This window comes from Apteryx mantelli, chromosome 2 (assembly GCF_036417845.1).
Source record: "Apteryx mantelli isolate bAptMan1 chromosome 2, bAptMan1.hap1, whole genome shotgun sequence".
Taxonomy (NCBI): Eukaryota; Metazoa; Chordata; class Aves; order Apterygiformes; family Apterygidae; genus Apteryx; species Apteryx mantelli.
The window spans coordinates 139385542-139406115 of NC_089979.1; the positions used below are offsets into that span (position 1 = coordinate 139385542).

A 20574-nucleotide genomic window follows, 5' to 3' on the forward strand; every position below is an offset into this window, starting at 1 on the left:
AGAAGGAAAGGATGAAAATAAAATCTAGCAATTAGAAAACATTTTGTTGAGTGAAGCGAAAAGATGATGAAAAAGATTACCACTGATTTTTTTAGAACGTTTTTGCCTTAATTAACAGACATGCCAAACAGAATGGATATTTAAAAGCTATTTTTCTGTTTCCCTCTCAAATATTTTTTATTTACAAGGCATCCCACCAACTAGAATTTAAAATAACACTCTATTTCTATTTCTGCAAAAGAATCCTGCATGATGGTACAGGCAGGAGAAAGAAGCAGTCCAGGCTGCTTTCTCTTTATGAAGTAAGAGAAAAAGGAATTCTGAAAACTTTCTCTGACATAGCAAATCTCTGTGGATCACATTACCTCTACAGCTCTGGCTACGCAGCAGTGGGCTTATATGGTAGCTAGCATGTCATGTTGCCTGAATCCACTGTCATCAAAAGAATTACAGTTTTAGGAACAACATTTTTAAATTTACTAAATATTTTAGCATCATTTAATATCAATCAAAAATAGTCTCCATAACACCTGAGAAGCAGTGATCATCTAACTTGGATAAAAATTGCATTTGATTAAAGGTATAATTATTTGAGGAAAATTATAAATTCATAATCTTTTATAAAAACTAATCTGGAGAATACAGCAGAAGTTTTAAGAAAATATTTTTAAAATCTTCTCAGGTTGTAAACAACACATTTCTATTATATTTTTAATTTTCAACTTAAACATGCAGCTCTTCACAGTATTTCCTCATGTTCTCCTTTATGTCCTTAAATCTGACATTCAACACTTAGAGAAAGGATCCTGAAGAAAAAAAACCACCTAAATCACTGCTTTTCTCACAGTAAAGCACTATATATGTTGTTGTTCCAGCCTTCCTGCATCTATTTATTTTCTGCTGACTGTTCTGACCACTGTCATGGTTTTACTACTTTTTAGTATTATGTCTAACTTGCAAAACCATAAAGTCAAAATTCGTAAACGATGTCAATATTTACTAAATCAAACGTAAATTGAGGGTCCCTCCCCTCTGGTACATTTTCCAAATACAATCCCTAGGTGAACCCTGGGCTACATGCAGTTAAGGCTGATGACGGTCTTTTCTGTTGCTGTGTGCAGTTGAAAACCATTGCCATCACTTCTCATCAGAGATGATGTATCAACAATCACTGTAACATGCTGCTTCCATGCGAGTCTGGTACTGAGCAGGAGCTAAGAGACTGAGCAGTAGTAGCTTGTCTATGTATAAGACAGTCTCCCAGTTACTGATGAGGCATTCAGCTTCAAATTTGGAAAGAAAACTACAATCTGGCACAGGATCCTTGAAATGATATCAACTTCTAAGGTAAATGATATGCTGTAGTTAAGATACTAAAATAAGCTATTCTGAGTATAAGATATCCATATTTGGGATATATCTTGATTCTAAAACTACATTTAGCTTGCATGTATCTTACTTTTGTCATAACTCTGATTCCTTGAAATAAATGAAAACATGTATTTGGGAATAACCCTTCCAGTTAAAGACAACAGATGTACCTAATCTAAAGAGATCTTGTCCATAAAAATATAGTCGAAACATACAGGACCTAACTACAACACTAAGTTTTATCTAAATTAGCCATAACATCGCTTTACTGAAAATTCAGTTGATTCAACTATAGTCTGCTTTCTGGTTGCTAAGCTCCGTTATTCCTCTTTCAAGAATTCTGAGCCATTTCTACAGCTTTGCAAAGAGGCCACAGTGCCAGCTACAAAGTCAAAATCAGCAAAGATGTTGTGGTTAGCAATAGCTATTCAACAGCACTTATTCTATGCTTGAATTAGACTCCTGCACCTACTGAAAAAAAACAACAACAAAAAAACATTCCACGGATTTTTTTTTTACCTCCCTGTTTCAGGTGAAAAACATGATTATCGAACACTTTCATGATCTGCATTAATGAAGGTGGGCATTAACGCATTTTTAAAAACATAAATTCCTCATAATCCACTCTTCAGCTCCTAACATTGTTAATGATGCTAATTTAATTACTTTTAGAATGGTCCTGTAGCTTTAATATCATTAAACTGTACGTTTATCTTTCTGACCTGATATAAAGTATTGACAATCCACCCTGACAAGAGAAAATTAATTCTCTTGTGTTAGAAAAACAGACTACCTTGCTTATTTACAACTTAATCCACAGTGTAAATGTGTGTGGCAGGTCAGTAAGTGAATCAAATCAATGCATCCGAAGTAATGTTTCCCCTAAATAAGTGTTTGGGGTTTTTTTTGTTTTGTTTTGTTTAGTTTTTTTAAAAAGCACATTTTGTTATAATCATGAAGAGAAAGTGATGAAGATGGAAATTTAATCCCTCATAAAGTCAGAGCATCAAACCTACCTGACTAGATTTTCATTGTCTCCAGTCCCTTTACACGTAGCACATTCAGTCCTTAAATCCTCTGACTTGGGCTTCTTTTGTAGAACAGACTGCCTTTGTCTTCTTTCTCGAGGAATCCGTTCCTGTCATAGCAGAAGGCAAAAGAAAGGAGTGGGGGAAAAGGAGAGGAGGAAAGCAAATATTTTCAATTATAGTACTGAAAGTAACATTTCAACCTGAAGTTTAATTTTTTTTGTGAAACTGTTGTTAAAAAAAAAAAAAAAAAAATCACACTATATTCCAACCTCAGGTTTTTCTTCTTCAGGCACAAAGCTTCGTTTTCGTCCTCTAGTTCTCTAGAAAGAAAATATATTTAAAATTCAATGTTACGTAACACAAAATGTTTTTGCTATTTATCTATTCTTCATAACAATGAAATAAAAACCATATCTAAGGAAATCATTTAAAGCATAAACTACAGAACCACTGCAAGTCAACTACAATAACAGGTGTCAGAGCAGCCTCTTTAGATTCCAGATATAATTTTGTACAGCACTAGCCAAAAACTAAATATAAATTCATTTATTTTGTTGAGCTGAGGATGTGGAATCTTCTTCTCAAAAAGACTGCCTTTACAAATACAAATCTCCTAAAGACTTTGTACAACCTCCCCAAAAATAAAGGGTGTAATCTGCAAATTTATTTGAACAGTTTGCGACAGTAAATTCCCTGAGCACTCAAAAGCACTTAAAAGTGCTCTATCTGTAAACCAAATGCTCAGATTACCAGCTCATATCACAATCCAGTACTGATATTCATTTGCAAACAGTGTGCTATAAAACACTGAGTCAGGAATCTCCATTCCCTCCAGAAATTTTAATTTCCTTTGTGCTTTATTTATGTAAAGAATTCTGTATTTTGTTATAGATATCAATGCAATTCTGAACAGGCTTAAGATCACCACATTTATCAAACTCATCCATACTTCATCAAAACAGAATCAGAAAATAATTCTTAAGAACATTATAGCTTTTGAGGTGTAGCCAAGTATTAAAGTTTTCAAACTGAAGCTTAATGTAATGGGTATCACACAACCATGACAAGTAGCCAGTGTCCTATCCGTCAGGAAAATGCACCATTTTGTTTCCAGAGAAACTAAGGAAAAAGAAGTGCCATGCAAGGAGAACAAATGAAGTTGGAACATGTTACGTTTTCATCAAATGCAAAAGATCTTTCAGACATTTCTACAGATACTGCACTTTGGAGATGTATGGCAAATAAGAACAATGGCTAAATTAATGCATAGGTCAAAGCTCCAAAAGAAAGAGACAGAGGTGGGGAAAAAAGTTAGTTTAAAATAATTTTCTTTAAATCATACAAAAAAATTTTATATATACTAACTTAGATTTTAACCTCTATAATTAAATGCCACAGACAAATTCTGATGTAAATTCCAGTGACAGAATTCCTTGAGTCCTCAACCAAATCCTGAAAGAAAATGTCTACTTCTAAATCTACCTGAAGAGGAGCAAGGACCTACTATTCTTGAGTATATCCACATGCTGAAATACAGAAGATGATTTACTGAGCTGTACAAGTAAATCACGTTCTCAGCCGTTACATCTCACTTGCATCTGTACACAGACCATGAAAATTCTTGAGGGACCTGAAACTCCAAAACCATATGGAAAACAAAATAATTTTCAAAAAAAATAAAGGGGCATGGTAAAGGTAATTCCCGAATCCCCAGTAAGCATTTCTTACCTAATTTCCAAAACTTTTAAATTCTAACAGGGTCAGTGGGAACCGTCAGATGTTCAACATGTGAGGAAAAGATTTAAAGCAGTCCTAAGAATGAATGTAAGAGTCTATTTCTAGATTTGGAGGGGAACAGGGGGGGCCTTTAGCTCAGGTTCTTAAAGTACATATAAATACAAATAATTTGTGTCTGTGATTACACAAAATTTTATACACCATGAACATCTCTTATTTTGTTTCTAAACTGATAAATAGGTATTATAAATTTATGTACCATAAGATTATTTAACTTCTCAAATATACTACAGATTAGTGCTTTAGATCTGTAATATAATATTAATTTGGCCTTTCTTAATCTAATTCATATTTAAGTAAATGAAACATTTCTGCACCAAATTGTTCAATATTAACCAGAACAATTAAATCAAATTCTGTAAACCTTCTGTCACCTTTAGTTTCACATACTGAGGCACACAAAAGGAGGGATGCTAACAGCTAGCTGGCAGATGCTCATAAAGCTCTAGTATTAACTATATACCAACATATGCAAGTATGTATAGAAAGATTAAGCAGATTATCTTTTATGAAATTATGAAGCAAAGCACTGAAGACAGGAAAAGAGTTTAAAGTGCAACATATTTAAACAGAATGTGAACTTAATGCCATCTGTTTTCATTGGATGGAATGGCTAATATGAAAAGTGAAACTTATTTCAGTACTGCCAGGTGCCCAAAAATCTAGTTCAATACAAACACTCTTAAGGAAAAGAAGTAATCACAAAAAGTAAGAGGTTTCCATGGACTGTAACAACATATGTCAAAGGTTTACAACCTATTATAAGCAACTGAAACAAGTCCAAGTTCAGTCACTACATTCTTCTCTCTGAAATGGCAGTACTGTAGCCTGAAGATGTTAAATAACTGCCATGAGCTGAATGACAACATCTTCCTTGTTTAGCACGGAGAGAAAATGAGAAGGGACAGGGAAGGAAATGAAAAACATCAGAGGCTCCTCCGCTAACCAGCAATGCCTATGATACTAATGAAAGAACTTCTCAAAATGCTTTTTTTCTGGGGGGAAAATAATCATTTTATGAAGTCATTTGTCACGTGACAAGAAAATGCATTCCCTAGCTGCCTACTTTATGATTTCTTGAGGTTTTTTTTGAAGCAGCTAGTATTCAGAGAAAACAGCATCTAGTTTCTCAGAGAAAATGTAAAAAACAAATGAAAAAAATCTTAAAATAGTTGAGAATTACAAGGGTGTCTCTTGTAAGCCAAACTCTGACAAAGCTAGTAATACCTGGCTTCTCCTGCTTGGAGTACTCTTTGAAGGGGATATATCCTAGTTTCATGTCAAGATCATTCTCTGTTCTGAACCAAAAGACACATTTCAAATACAGTTATATTGTAAATAAAACTGCCACTTCTTCAACAGATACATATCTCTCTACACATGCAAATCTTCATCTGCTCATGTTAATGACATACAGTTTGGGAGGTGCTTTTTTTGTTTTTAAGCAAATGTTAACTCTGTAGTAGCAAGGAACTTCCAGGCTGAATGAATGGAAAATACCAGCGTATTTTGTTTCTCCTTAGAATACTTAAAATACCACTGAGGGCTCTTTCAGATTTCCCGCAAGAAAAATTCTAAAGAGTTGTAATACACCAGGAGCTTGGAATATCTGTATAAAATACGATCAATTTGTTCATTGATAAATGAAGATATACAAGTTGGAATATTTCATACCCTGTTATTCTGAGTATAAGCTTGTAGCTATTTGTGAGTTGTGTATTTAAGATATAACTCAGTAAGAAAAACATGAAAACGCTATAACATGAAATCATCTTTTACAGTAAAGCATTCTCTAAAGAGTATTTTTCAGAGGAACACCTTACATATAACCTTAATCTTAACCTTAATACTATATGTGTACTTGCTTCCACAGCTCCATTTCATGACACAATTTTTCTTTCTCTTTTAAAAGCTGTAAAATTAAAAGTCGAGTTATCTATTAAAGCTGAGAAAACTGAGCATAATGTAGATCACTCCAAAACTATTGTTAAAGCAGTCCTTTTCCAAGATCGTTGTTAACTGGATTAGGTATGTCCTGGGCATGTCTACCCCTTCTTTCGCGAGCACACGACTGAATTCTGCTGCCTCTGGCATCAGTCCTATCAACACTTACAAACTTTGATAGCCCAGTGAAATGCAGCTGTGTGCATATTAAAAATAAGTTGTGTAAAAGTACACGCCAATATACAGTGTTAGGGTCCTCGCTCTCCATGTTTTAGCAGGTAAGACACAAAAGTTAATGCCTTGTACAAACAGAATAATGCCATCTTAAAATTGGTGAATAACTTACAGATATAGATAACAATGAAACTATATTTACCATAAGTGGAAAAGACTACAGGTTGATAACTACATTTTAAGACGTGATGAAGCATATTTAAACTTCATCAAAATGGTTACTGGCAGAGATCAAGATTAATAAATAATATTGTCATCTTTGTCAAGAAAATGTTGATTTTCACCTGTCTGCTATATGCAGACATATGATGCATATGACAAAGAATATCACATGAAATTATACTTGCGTTATGCATCCATTAGATTTCTAAACCTTCAAAAAGGCTTGTATTTGTTTGAAAATCACTGGAAAACAAACATTAAAATCAACACCTTTGACACTGATATTTGCATGATATTCTACGCTCTTTGAAAAATATTAGAATTTTACATTAATGTTTTTCCAAACTTCCACATTAAATTTATTTGCAATTCTAATTTCTGCTTATAATCATTTTACTCTTGCCTGCATTTACAATGGAAAATAGCACCAGATTCACAACTGTAAATGGCATGTCATTTTTAACAAGTCTTCCATTAATTAAGCATTTTTAATTTTACATATATTTTCACAAAAGTTACCTTATATCTTCACCGAAAACATATGCCTCAAAAAATACTGTTTTTACATTTTGAAATGTTTTGAATCATTTCTCTCATGAGAGAGAAATCAGGAGAAAGCAAGGAGAACATCGGAACTTCTAAGTGTCAAATGCCTAGGCTGCATATAAATTTTAAATTGTCTATGAAAAAGTCACATCTCTTATAAAAGAAAAATTTAAAGGAATAGTGTTATTTAAGTCTGATGTTAAATACCACAACTAAGAACCTTGTTCATATTCCAAATTTATTTGGAAACAGACGTTAATCCAGTACAATATGCATATAAATGCAGTGGGTTTTTTTGTAATCCAAACACTTGTCAATTCAATACTCTAGGGATATCTTCAATTTAGGTTTTCTCTATGTCACAAAATGGAGGAGGATAGTTTTGGGAAAGCAAAATGTTATGTTATTAGCACCCAAGAAAAAAGCAAAACAAAACAAAAAAGAAACAAAAACAAAAAAAACACCCACTTTATTCTGTCCATGGTATTCCAGCTGGTTTTTTTTTTACTGCAAAAGGTAGACATGCTCTAAAAAATCTACCATTTGGAATGGACAACTTAGTCCGGAATTAAATAAAGATAGACCTGGATTAGACTGCAGGAACTCTTACATGTCAACTGCCTAACAGTTTAGGACAGGAATCAAAAGTACTAAACAATGGAAGGTGGTTCATAATACACAGTTATATACATTTCTGTATGTAGAAATTTAGCCTTGGCTTCTGTAAAAAATGAGTTCAAATGCTGACATTTAATGACATCTTATTGGCAAGACTGATTGTATGTCTCAGTTTTATACTTGCACAATTTTGCAAGTTTTAGACCCCATAGTATCAATGGAATCATAATATCAGTGCCATGCAGGCACCTAAATTCTATTTACTACACAGGAAGCTTAAAAATTCTGTTGGAATGTAAGTTAAATGCCTGCAGCTAAGGACCAAGTAAGTACTGATCCTGTATAACCTTAGCTACCTAATGAAACAAACTTATTTCAAAGTAGTATGACATACCAATGAGTTACGCCATACAAGAAAGATACTATTTTGTAGTTGGTCCCTTAAAAAAAAATAGAAGTCAAAGAACAGCCAAATGAACTTACCAAATCAGATTTCATAACACTGTGCCATACCGTTCCTATACCTCCCCCTGCCTAGCGATTTCTTCACCAGTCCTTTCCTCCCACATTCAAACTGTGTCCCCGAAAATACCCCAAACTTCTCCCTGTGTTGCCCAACAAGAGTGAGGACATGCTATGAGAGGTTCCAAACTACATGTTCTGACTGCACAACCAGAGGCCGAAGACTGAGCTTGTACAAAACTTCTTCCTTACTGGGCACTAACCTTTCCCATTCAGGTGCTCTCAATTCCCCCCTCCAAAACAAAACAACAACAAACAAACAAAACCCCCTGAGAACTTAATTATCTCTCTGCATAGACCTCTATCAATTTTTGCCATAACTGGTCAACAGGTTACTGGAGGCAAAACTGCCAGCAAGGTGGGCAACTGCATAACTTAATTTCCCTTAGAAAACCAGGTTAAAAGCTACTCTCTCTTGAAATACAGAAACAGTCAAAAGATCTAGCTGCTATGTCACAAGAACATACCTTACACTGAATGGAAATGAAGGAAAACAATAAATTGTCTTAGTTCATCAGCAATACCTCCCAAAGCAACCTGGATTGACCAAAAAAGATCAATGAATTAAAATGCAAGCATAAAACAAAAGTTTCTTTAATTTTAACCTCAAAAAACTTAAAGATTAAAAATCTAAAAATTGTAAAAAGTTAAAAACTTCTGAAACATTTCCTATTAGTCATTATTGGCAAAACATTCTGAGAAAGAAAAACTCTCCACCTGGGCAAATGGACTTCTAAGTTTAATTCTTAAAATCCCACAAGACAATATTCTGCAGGTAAAGACACTGAACTGTCTGGTTCAGAAAAATCATCCTGCTAAAAGTGAGCCATCTTTCCAAGAATCTTTTATTAGGTTTATCCTTCCCAGAAATCTTAATGCCCTCTATCAGAAAAGAGTAATCCACTGGAAAATTGAAACCTAAATGATTAACAATGTCCCTTTTGGTCCTTTACTTCAAAGCTTGTCATCTTGGGAAGGTGGGGAAACATCCCACAGCATCAATGTGCACACCATACTTCTGAGTTATTACATTAGTTTCAGATTTGGGTTTTTAAATTTCAAAGAAAAAAAATAAAAAGCTTCCTCTTGCCTCTCCACTGTCTTAAAAATTCACATGAAACATTAAAAGACTACCTACAGAGAAACAGCAAAGGACATCACATGCAAATAGCTATCACATCTGAAATGAGAGTAGAAAAAAAAAGAGTAGTTCTTTTTTCCCCTCTCCTATCTCTTTAATTTGTAATAATCTTAGCTGACAATTGTTAAATATTCAGTATAAATATAAACAAAGCTAAGAAAGAATGTTAGGGAAGGCCTCCAAAAAGAAAGGAAGAAATTAGGAGAATTAAGGCATCCACTTGCCTTAAGCAAGAGAAAGAGGGATAAAGAGATGGGTTTCTTTTAGCAGTCGCGGGTTTGTGTCACAAAGGCATCCATCAGTGGTGGTCAGCATTTGCCTGCTCTGGCTTGGAAACTTGCACATCACCTTGGGGAATTAACAGAATCAGGGCATAAATGGCTGAGAAACAGAACCCTGAAATAAGAAATGAATAGTGCCTGATGAAGAAAGGAAAGATCCGATGCGGATCAAATGTGTAATTCAAAACTAAGTTAACATTTTAAAAATATATCAAAACAGACAGAAAATCAGTAATGGTGATGAACTGTAGGGATAATATGATTCCAACACCTGGAAGGAAGCATTATACTCAAAACACTTAGAAAACTAGAGAGTTAGGAAAACAGTCCAAAATGGAATGACAAAACTGAGGGAAAACATGATCAATGGGATCAGTTTTTCAATCAAAAGAGGGAGAAGAAAGACTGCAGCAAAACTGGTAGTCTGCACTTTGGACTTGGAAAAGCTAGAAGTGAACACTTAATTCTGTATTCAAATGAGATCTCTAGTTTATAAGCAACTCTGTAAGAACTGGACGACAGTAAGAAACATATGAAAAACAGAAGGATTGAATGTACAATCTTGAATATTCTCAGAAAAATAAATTCCATGCATGAAACAAATGAAAGACATCTGTAAGGGATGAAGGAAGCTAAGGATGAGTCCTACACTCTCAGAAAAAAGAACAAAGGAAACAGACGGTTCACCATCACTCACAAATATGACAAGTTGCTACGGTATAGTTCACAAGTGTGAAAGCACAGTGTTGAACACAACAGCATCGATGCACACATGACCCAAAACCACCACAGCTGTAAGCAAACCACATCATTATCGTGCTCTCTTTTGTCTGTGCAAATGCATGCTCTAAGCTCGATCATCCAAAGACAACAACAACAGGCAGAATGCTCTTTTGGAGCGGTTTTGCTTCTTCACCTCCTGCTCCAAGAAAAGGAAAACCAACAGGATGGAGAACTCATCCACCTGTTGGGTGACTCCCAGCAGTCACAAGTATGTGCTCCTGTTAAATGTTGTGCTTTAATGAAGTGTTTCTGGAGGATGCTTTATACTGACATCTATTCCATAACTTCCTCTACACAGCAAGCTATACAAGAGTTATCAGTACTAAAAAGAAATGAAAGAATATGAAATATTCAAAGCATCAGTGGTCAGCAGCAATGATCTAAGTCCACTCAACATAAAGCAAAATAGTATGGTTCAGGATCTTATCTGCTCAGTTCACTTTGTTTTTAGTAATTCAGTGGTGATTTCTGCCTAACAATTCAAAACACAGTTACTTGAGAAAGTATATTTAAACCCAAGAGTGAGAACACAATGATATTTAACAGTACTTACAGACTCCCAATCATTTGAGAAAAATCAAACTCGTTCTGTCATTTATTTCAAACACCACAGCAGAAAGCGCTGCTCTTAGTTTCTCCTTTACTTAATGTTACATGATTTGAATTCCTTACTCATTCATACATATACACACAAGAAGCTAAAGAAGCAGCCCAGCACATATTCTTATAAAGTCACACCCATGTAAATTCAGGGGTTCCACTGCATTAGTCTTTTATGCTCTTGCTAATAGACGTGAAAGGTGATGTTCATTATGGTGGTGCTTCTATACATCTTGGATGCCATAGAAATGATGCTGTCATGTACATAAGGCTCTTTTTTTGGCACAGTTTCTGATACCAGTTGCTGACTGTACTGGCACCATAATATAAGTATTATTTATCTACATAATGGTGAGCACAGAAAATTCATTCAATACTCCACTGGAGTTTTGGGACACATGATATTATTAAGAAGCTGTGGGTCTCCACTTGAGACTTTTATATAATTCAAAGCTGATCATCAATTTCATTTTTAAAAAAATGGATTAAATTATTAAACAGACACATGCCTCTTAAAATTACTGCTCCAATGATAACTTCCTTATTGTGTAAAAAGTCCGCACATGTTATTGTGTTGTGATTACTAGAGGATCAAATGTGAAGAACTTAAGATATTTTTAGTTTTGTAGTTCTATAAATCTTCAACTCCCACCATTTCTTCTCTGAAATACCATGTATTTGATTTTTATTTCTCTCTCTGACCTGCAGTCATGGTGACTCTTCTAGAAAAGACAGACAGCTAGGTGAAATGCACAGTGAAGAGGGCCAGCATAAGATACAGCCATGTTTTATTTCTGTTGCTTATCTAAACGCTTCAGTCTATATATTTTCATTTTTATCTTATGTTATCATATATTTGATGTACTAATAAGAATTATATCCTTCCACAGTTGGGAATGAACTTTACAGCTTATTGATATATATAAAACAGAAAAAAAAAATCAGAATTTTAAAAATAAGCAAACTTCCTAACCATAACCCTCCTCCCCCATACAGCCTTTAATGCGCACTCGATGAGAATCTACAGCATACTTAAGCATATGTGGTTAAAAAAAAAAAAAAAAGCAGTAAATATAGAACATTATGAAAACTTTCCAGATAAAGAGGCCATGGCAAGGAAGCCTCTCATTACTATAAAACAAAAGAAGACTTTCTTATGAAACATAAGCAGAGCATAACACTTCCACAAAATATTTTAAACTGTATGTCAAATAGTTAGCTTAATAACAAAGCATGAAAATACTGGGTTATTTTAACTTCACAGGAGTTTGATTTAAAAAAATGCTTCCATCTTACCATCATGAACAGCAAAAACATCAAGTGAAAATCATACATACAAGTCAAAGACTACATAACACAAATTTTTGAAACAAAATATATTTACAGGTCTGTTACTATATATTCTAATACATCACTAATAATGATGCTTCACTGAACAATAGGATTTTGTAAAAATAAATGGCACTATAAAACACATCAACAACAACAAATCAATTAGAAAACAGTTCCGAGTTCTATGAATTCTATGATTAGGTTTTTAGAATGAAGAATTGGCAGAAATTCCATTACTAACAAAAAAAGTAACTCTATGGAATCACTGTGTTAACTACCAAGCGTATGCATAAAGCAAACTACAGATCTTCAGAAGCCTGAGAAAAAACAGGCTGAAACCATGCAGGTATTATAGATGTGGCATCTAGCCTGTTAAATGCAAATCTTGAGCCTTTTGCTAAAATGGCAAATTTTAATCCATGATATCATCCAACTTTTAGAAGAGTTCAATTGTACAAACATCTATTGCCAATAAGGAAGTTACAATTGAGACAGTTACATAAAAATTCCTTCGACTTTCTTTTGTTTAAAAGTAGAAAAAGTATTTTACTGATGGCATCACACAGGCAGAAAATTCCTTCAAATAAAGGTAAGCACAGGTGGGCAGACACCAGATGGCACACTCACTCAATAAAGATCAAAGTGAACACCTTAAATGGTGCATTTCAGTACTATTCAAAACATATCTCCGGAATAATTATTTAATTTTCCAGAAAGCAGGCAGTAATAAGAAAAAGAACTTCCAGACAAACACCAGTAAATCAAAATATGATTAAAAAGAGAAACAAGTTGGCCATAAAAGCTCAATTACAGAAAATTACAATCCCCTCCACCTTTTTTTAGTTTTCATTCTCTTAAGGACTTTTATTTTGTTGAAAAGCAAAATGAATTTTGCAACACTTCTGTTGCTACACTATCATAGGTATATTATCATTGTGAATTTGGCAATTAACTACAAACCGATGTTTCTAAAAATTAAACATATGAAAAAATCCTGCTAGTTCCCAAATTCCTTTTTTAATATGGAATTCTTCCAAAACAGAGGGGTTTGGAGAACTGAAACAGGAAGGGGGGAGGGCAAAAAAGGAAGACAGTTTTCACATGCTGGTAAAAGAGTGCGCTATTTTCTGGAAACCTAAATTTAAAAAAATCACTTACTTGTGCAAGTGACAGATATGCTAGTTACTTCCACTTACAGAGAAATTTCACTGTTATCAACATTTTTATCACTGGAACACCATTTGGTATCCCAAATATTAGATCTCTTCATGCCTACACTATACCAAATGAAGTGATCTTCCATTTATATTTTTTTTCCTGTTTTCTAAAACAAACAAACAAACAATAACTTTGATATAGTCCATTCGTATTGTGGAAGACCTGCGTCACTTTAACTTACTTTCCTCTTCTCTAAATTTGTCCTGAAGCCAAAACAGCGTCCAAAGCTATCCAAGTAACAGTTATTTACCCACATATTTGATAGGCTGATATAACTAGATTTAGTGTCTTTGTATTGATATGTCATAGATTCAGTTGAGCTTTTACATTCAATGTTGAAGGAAAAAAGTATTTTATAATGTTCATTATAATAAAGACCTTAAGTTTCATAAACTTGAGGAATTTTTGATTATTTTGTTCTGGATCATTAACGTTCAGTTGACAGCAACTTCTTTAAGTTGAACACGTCAAATACATGTTAGATAGTTAATTCAAAAGGTCTTTCAGGTACTCATTTAGAAGTCAGATTTAAATGAGTTGACCAATCACTGACAATGTTAATTAACATGATGACTGATCAGTATAAATTAGAAAGTTTTAAAATTATTTGTTGTCTTTATGAAGCGCTGATACTTGCACTCAAAACAGAATAGATTTTCCGTTTTCCTTCTTTAGCCATCCTTTAGCCAAAACTTTTATCTATGACAGCATGTAATTAAGTTGCACAATGGATGTACGGAAAGAGCCTGGGTAGAAATGCTTCAATTAAATACAAGATAACAATCTTGTTCATCTTTTAATATACTTAGTAAGAAAAAAGTCACTCATCTCTGCTATCTTTTCTTACTTCAAACAAAAGCAAGAAATATTAATTTATTCTAAGCAATGGTATTTATTTATAAAGCAAAAGCAATATACACAAAAACTCCCTGTGCTGAATACAACTTGCAGGTGCTTTGTCTATATCTTTTTTTAAACTAATCTACTTAGAACATAGCTCCCCAGGCACAGACTTGTTTTATTCCATGTTCCAAAGAATGAACAGCATCCTGTTGGCTAATAAAATAATTTTTTCCCCCAAACACAGACTTTTTACGGCTAAACAGAAAAGGCATTGTCTGTTCACTTGGATTTTATACAACATAATTATGCAAAAAAAGCAGCCATCATTTTGACATTTTTTAGATAACAAAATGCAAGTTTGAGATCAGATGTTTTTATTAAAATCACTCAACAAATTATTCAATGCACAAAATGCTTTAACAAAAAGCTTTCCTCTTCGTTATAGTACTAGGTAGGTATTTTCTTTTCAATTAAAAAAGAGGCTCTGTGTAAAACCTGTATGACCCTCTCATATGCTTATTAAGAGTCCCACGATCAGAAAACATTTGTTGGAGAATGTAATATAATAACACAAAATTTACTTAACTTGAACGGATGTGCCAGAACTACAGGAAAAAACAACCTTTATAACTTCTTAGCACACAGCTAGCCTCAGCTGCACAGTCTTGCTTTAGAAGGTGTGTATGTACATGGCATTTCGTACAGAAACACCTTTACACTTCCAGAAGACAGCAGCCTATCTACTGTATGCAGTAGGTAAAGCATCTGTCATGAAATTTTAAAATAAATTCATTAAAATATACTGAAGAGAATTTTTTTCAGTGGACTGCAGCAGACAACTTATTTTGCAAAACCATGATAATAGACAAACAAAATTATTTTACTGATTAACTTAAATAATCACTTAACGCATTTTTTTGATTTGAGGACGTCAAAGTAAGTTGGCAATATTAAAAGCTGTTCTTTGTTCAAATGGGATCACCTCATAAATGCTCTAAAAAACAGAGCATATGTAGTTGAGTAGATAAATAACATTAAACTATTAACTTACTGCTGTAAAGCACTAGCCATATCTTGTTAAGGATTTTTTTCAAAGAAAGATACTGTCACTTAGTATTCCTTTAATCTTCATAATAAAAATATCCAATTTCAAAAATCTGAATGGAATTGAAAAGCAAATATGAAAAGCTTTTAAGAAATATAAAAAATGACTTTAGGAATCTGCTGTTTTATGCAACTTAGCTATTGCTATTCTAAATTTAATTAGCAGTAGAAATAATACGATTTGTGAACTATATAGAAGTATGAAATTGAAATTGTAAAGAGTGGTTACAGATTTTAAATACAGCTAATTTAAAGAGTTATTCAACTGAAGTTGAGAATACTATTAAAAGATTACTAAATATGACTTGAATTGTACAAGCATAAACAATGCATTAAATTCTGTTCACAAATACAGCCCTTATACAACAGATACAACAGAGGCCTAACCTCCAGTCTATTTATACTAATTCATAATTTGTATAGACCCTGACTTGGAGCAGAATTCTGATATGTTTAAATTTACACTTGGGCATTTAGGCATATTCTTATGTGATCTTTCTTGGGAAGATTAAAATCAGAAGAGGCTCCTTGTAAGCTTAATTTACATTTTAATGCACGATATGTTAGGCACTCTCTCTGGAAAACAATATAATCCAAACAACAGGACTTGCTCCCTATCCTCTCATTTTCTTAAAAACAGTTGTTTTTCTTGATATAAATATCTGCCAAAGTATTTGGAAGCTGAGAGACTGAAATACTATAGCGCATTCACAGCGTTAGGATTCAAAACCCTGCCCTGACAACTAATGCAGAGAACTATACAAGGGAGAAATATGGTCCTGACTTTGAATAATCTGCTTCAGTCTTAACTTATTTCTCTCTCAGTCCCAATTCTAGAGGGAAATCGAGTCCCTGATGTCACTTCAAAGTTGTGAAGACTTGCTGATTGCCACTGTCCTCTGGTCACCACTATCCTGATGCAGCATTAGAGTGAAGTATGATTTGAACAATATAGGCCCTGAGAGAAAACCTGAGTTTTTACTAAACACTCGCACCTTCTCTCTCAATGGGTTGGACAAAGAATATTACAGCTCTGCCAAGCCCAGTCTTGAGCCAAGCCTTCTGCACAAGCAGACTGAAGATACGGAGAAAAGGCACCTCATTCAAAATAAAGCAGAGAATCTCATTCTACATTTCTGTGAAAAAAATATCTTCAGACAGATGTAAGGCTGAGTAGTTAAGAGACTTAAGAGGAGAAAAACCTGAAAAGAACTGTTAAGTTTATAGAAGAAATGAAAGAGGAGAAAAAGTATAGGTTACAGAAGTTAAAATTATTTATCTCCTTTCATAATGCAAAAACAAAGAAAACTGAAAGGTACCTTTATTTAAAATGAGTAATGAAAACATTGTTTTCTTTAAAAAAAGAATTTATCCCTGGAAAACAAAATGCAAAATATCATTGAATTCAGGAGCTTAGAAGAATTACTAAAAAGGAAAAAAATATATTTGCAGGATTTAACTAAAGACAGCCATAATTAGATCTGACTAAAAACAATGTTTTAATTATTAATATTTCTAACAAGACCTTATTCTTCATGGTACATGCCAATCAGGCAGAAATGGGAAAAAATATTATGAATAAGTTGAAAAGCAATTTTTCATGAAAAGAGGGAATCCTTTATCATCTCTGAAAGCAATGTTACCAAATGTATCAGTCACAGGATAAGTCAATAGCAAAATAGCAATTGTGAAAATGCAATTTAACATAAAATATTTTCATTTAGGTAGCAGGCTTATTTTATACAAGTACATTTGGTTAACTATGTGAAATGTCTTACAGATACCAAGTATTGTTCTGTCATCAATAATACCTAACTCAACCTTTTCAATTATGGCTTACCCACAGTTTTTGTCAACAAAATAAAGAAGAGTTAACTACAATAAACCACTACAGTGAAATCCAGACATATAAGATATATTCTGCTGTCTTTCGTAGATGGGAAAAAAACCTCCCTAATTCGAGTTAAATTTATGCAAAACAAATGAAAATTCCCTTAAGAGCAACAAATACACAGTTCAACAGTCTTAGAATTGCACTTTTTGCTAAGAGCCGTAAGGCTGAGGGCAGCATGTACCTGCTAGGTGTGGGCTTGCCAATTGCTTCCAAAACTACTGGACTGAATGAAACGTGCTCGGAGATACAAAGACACTGAGGAAAGAGGACTGCAAAGTAAATATCGTATTTTCAGATTGTTTGCTTTTTTCTTCTTTAAACTATTTTAAAGCATTTGAACAGTGAGTACACAAAGAACAGAACAAGAATACGCTCATCATTGTCAAAACGTACCACAGGCATGCTCTCTGTGTAATTAGATGTGACTAAACTTCACAGGAGAAGTGGTCTACAGCTCAAGCTCAAATACCTAGTAGTGCCAGAGCTAATGAATTACAAAGTGTTTTCTTACTAAAACAGAATGAGCTAAATCTTTACAGATAAGTAAGATGATTGGACAAATTAATAATGTATGATTATATTTATAGCTGCATTATTTATTTGCTACAGAGTATTGTTTCCCCTTCTCAGTGTTAATGTCTTCTGCACTCTTCTTTAAAAATGGAAATTGCTAAGGCCTAGAATTGAGTCAACATGCAAAAAAAAAAAAAGGAATAGTCTATACTCAAAGACCTATGTGCTATGAGACACAGCTGAACATTAACAAAACCAGGGTAGGAAAACTAATGACTTACTCACAACTTCACAGTTATGTATTACGGATTGAGAGACACTGCATGCATCTCTCAGTAGTCTCAAAATCACAAAGAACAGTCCAGGTTAGTAATAACAATGTTTCTTAGGTTCTACATGAAGAGAAATTGTAGAAAGAAATGTATTTGATATAATCAGGTTATTTGAAGAAACTGGAAATGTTGGTCTAAGTAATGAACTGGTATGAACTAACTATGAAAGGAATGGAAGGTGGCCCCTCCCCCCCCCCAAAGTCTAGATATATTTATGTATCTGACTAGCTTTACATTTAATGCATGAAAAATAGAAAGTAAGTGGTAGAGATCGAGAAGTAATTTTGGAGTCTGACAGAACCATAATCTTACAAAACTCTTGTAATTATAATTACTGCTGGGGGGGGGGGAATATACTGCTTATATTTCAATACTCTGCTTATCTACCAATAAAGAAAATTAAAAAATATATAATTTTCTAATAGTTATGTAGTAAACGACTGAAACAAAGTCTACAAAAACAGGTTACTCTAGTCAAGAAACAGGGAATACATCCATTTGTAGTACACTCTCAAACCTAAAACATCACTGTATTTGGATGTCACTGTTTCAAGATGCATTATTTGTGGAAAAACAAAATTATAGAGATTATATATATAAAATAACAAAGTCAAATATATCACATTTTACTTCAAACCTTCAAATCACTTTACAAAAGATAAGGGCAAGTAATGTAAGCATTGATGGAATAAAAAAATACATTGACATAAACCTCGAGATCCATTTTAACGGGAAGAAGGTCCCTTCACTTATGCCCTTCCACCACTTTATGCTTCCCTAGGTTCAAAATAAAGAAAGTGGGAGAGGGAATCCCGTACAGTCAAGAAGCGTTTATTAAGTTTTCAGAGCTCTGTTAGGTTCATTTGGTTATATAGCCTATATATCCTGAGATCACACAAGAGCTGAAAGGAAGGAATTCAGCCTAGCTGAGACAAAGAAATCCAGCAGACAAGAAGGGCATGAACCTTCTCCTCCATAGATAGGTGGAAGGCAGTAGAAAAACAAACAAACAAACAGACCTCTCAATTATGGGAAAGCTAAAAGACTGGAGATATCTTTAAGAGAGGTGCCTGGAAATAGACACTGGACACGAAAGGCACAATCTTGCAAATGTGTATTTTGTAGAAAAGTAGAGAACCAGGGAGAAGTAATAAAGACTAAAAATGCAAACAGAGGATGAAAAAATGTCTGAGACAGGTAGCAGTAGTTCTTCCACAGTGCAATGCTGTACTGTGTCAACATATTTGTCCATTCAGAGTAAATTTAATCTCTGCATTACATTCCACTATGTGTATAAATATGCCCACTAACACGTGAGATGCCGAATCAGCCACATGGCACATCAGTGTCATAGGGTAAGGGGAAAACCGCAGGACAAGCTGACTTCTCTACATTTATCACAGAAGAAGCTCAACAGTTATTACAAGAGAAACAGAACAAGTAAACCTTGGCTTCCTATGGATTTCTGTACCATGTCTTTACATCACTTTTTTGTCTATTACTACTATGAACATCTTTCCTGCAATACCTCAGTTCTCTTTCTTATAATCGTGAGTGCCTATCCACCCTAATACCACTATCTGGGGGAGGAAAGAGAGACAGAAAGAACAAAAAATGGAGGAGATGCAAAAGATTCAGTAAACAGAAACATCATACAAGCCTTGTTTCTGTATGAACAGGAACATAAATACAGTCAGCTAATGGCTGCAAAAACCTATGCGTTAAGAAGGAACCTTCTTTAATGTGAAAAAGAAAGAAAAAAGTATTTTCCTCCTATACAGAGGCTCTCAATTATTCATAATCATTATTCATATTCATTTGGGATTACCCATTCCTTTTTCAAGTTTGAGCTAAACTAATCATTCTGGTTTGAGCCATTCTTAAACGCTCTTCCTAGACACAGACCAGGAAAAAAAAAAAAGTTAGGTGAATCAAAGCTGCAGCTCTAGCGTTTCAAATAAACTGAAATTGAGGTAAAGCAAACATTTAAGGTTAAGTCAGGAAAATACTTGCCTAATCCCACACTGCATAGCTAGAAGAGTCAAGGATGGTATCTACTACTACAGCATAAAAAGGCTGCAAAGCCATTTGAAGAAAATAAAGTTGTGCTGCATCAGAGATGAAGTATGTCCAACCCTAATGTGAGAGGGTTTAAGTACTTTCTAACATTAAGATGCATCTTGGAAGATGAACCACAGCTTATACAATTACCACGCATGACCAAAGGGTCATGCAAACATTACTCTTACCTTGAACTGGACCTAAAAGCCCTTTTAGATACATTCATGTACATTGTGTGATGTGACAA

At 34.0% G+C, this 20574-nt stretch overlaps 1 protein-coding gene across 7 annotated transcripts in view; it reads right to left on the minus strand.

Annotated features, from left to right (window-relative positions):
- Positions 1-20574, minus strand: part of PHF14 (PHD finger protein 14) — a 172124-nt gene that overhangs the window by 94684 nt on the left and 56866 nt on the right. For all 7 annotated transcript variants that reach the window (XM_067291646.1, XM_067291647.1, XM_067291642.1 and 4 more), the window contains exons 15-16: positions 2672-2722; positions 2388-2509 (exon numbers count right to left, since the gene is read on the minus strand). In XM_067291646.1, the coding sequence (XP_067147747.1) occupies positions 2388-2509; positions 2672-2722 (173 nt within the window). The remainder of the gene's footprint in view (positions 1-2387; positions 2510-2671; positions 2723-20574) is intronic.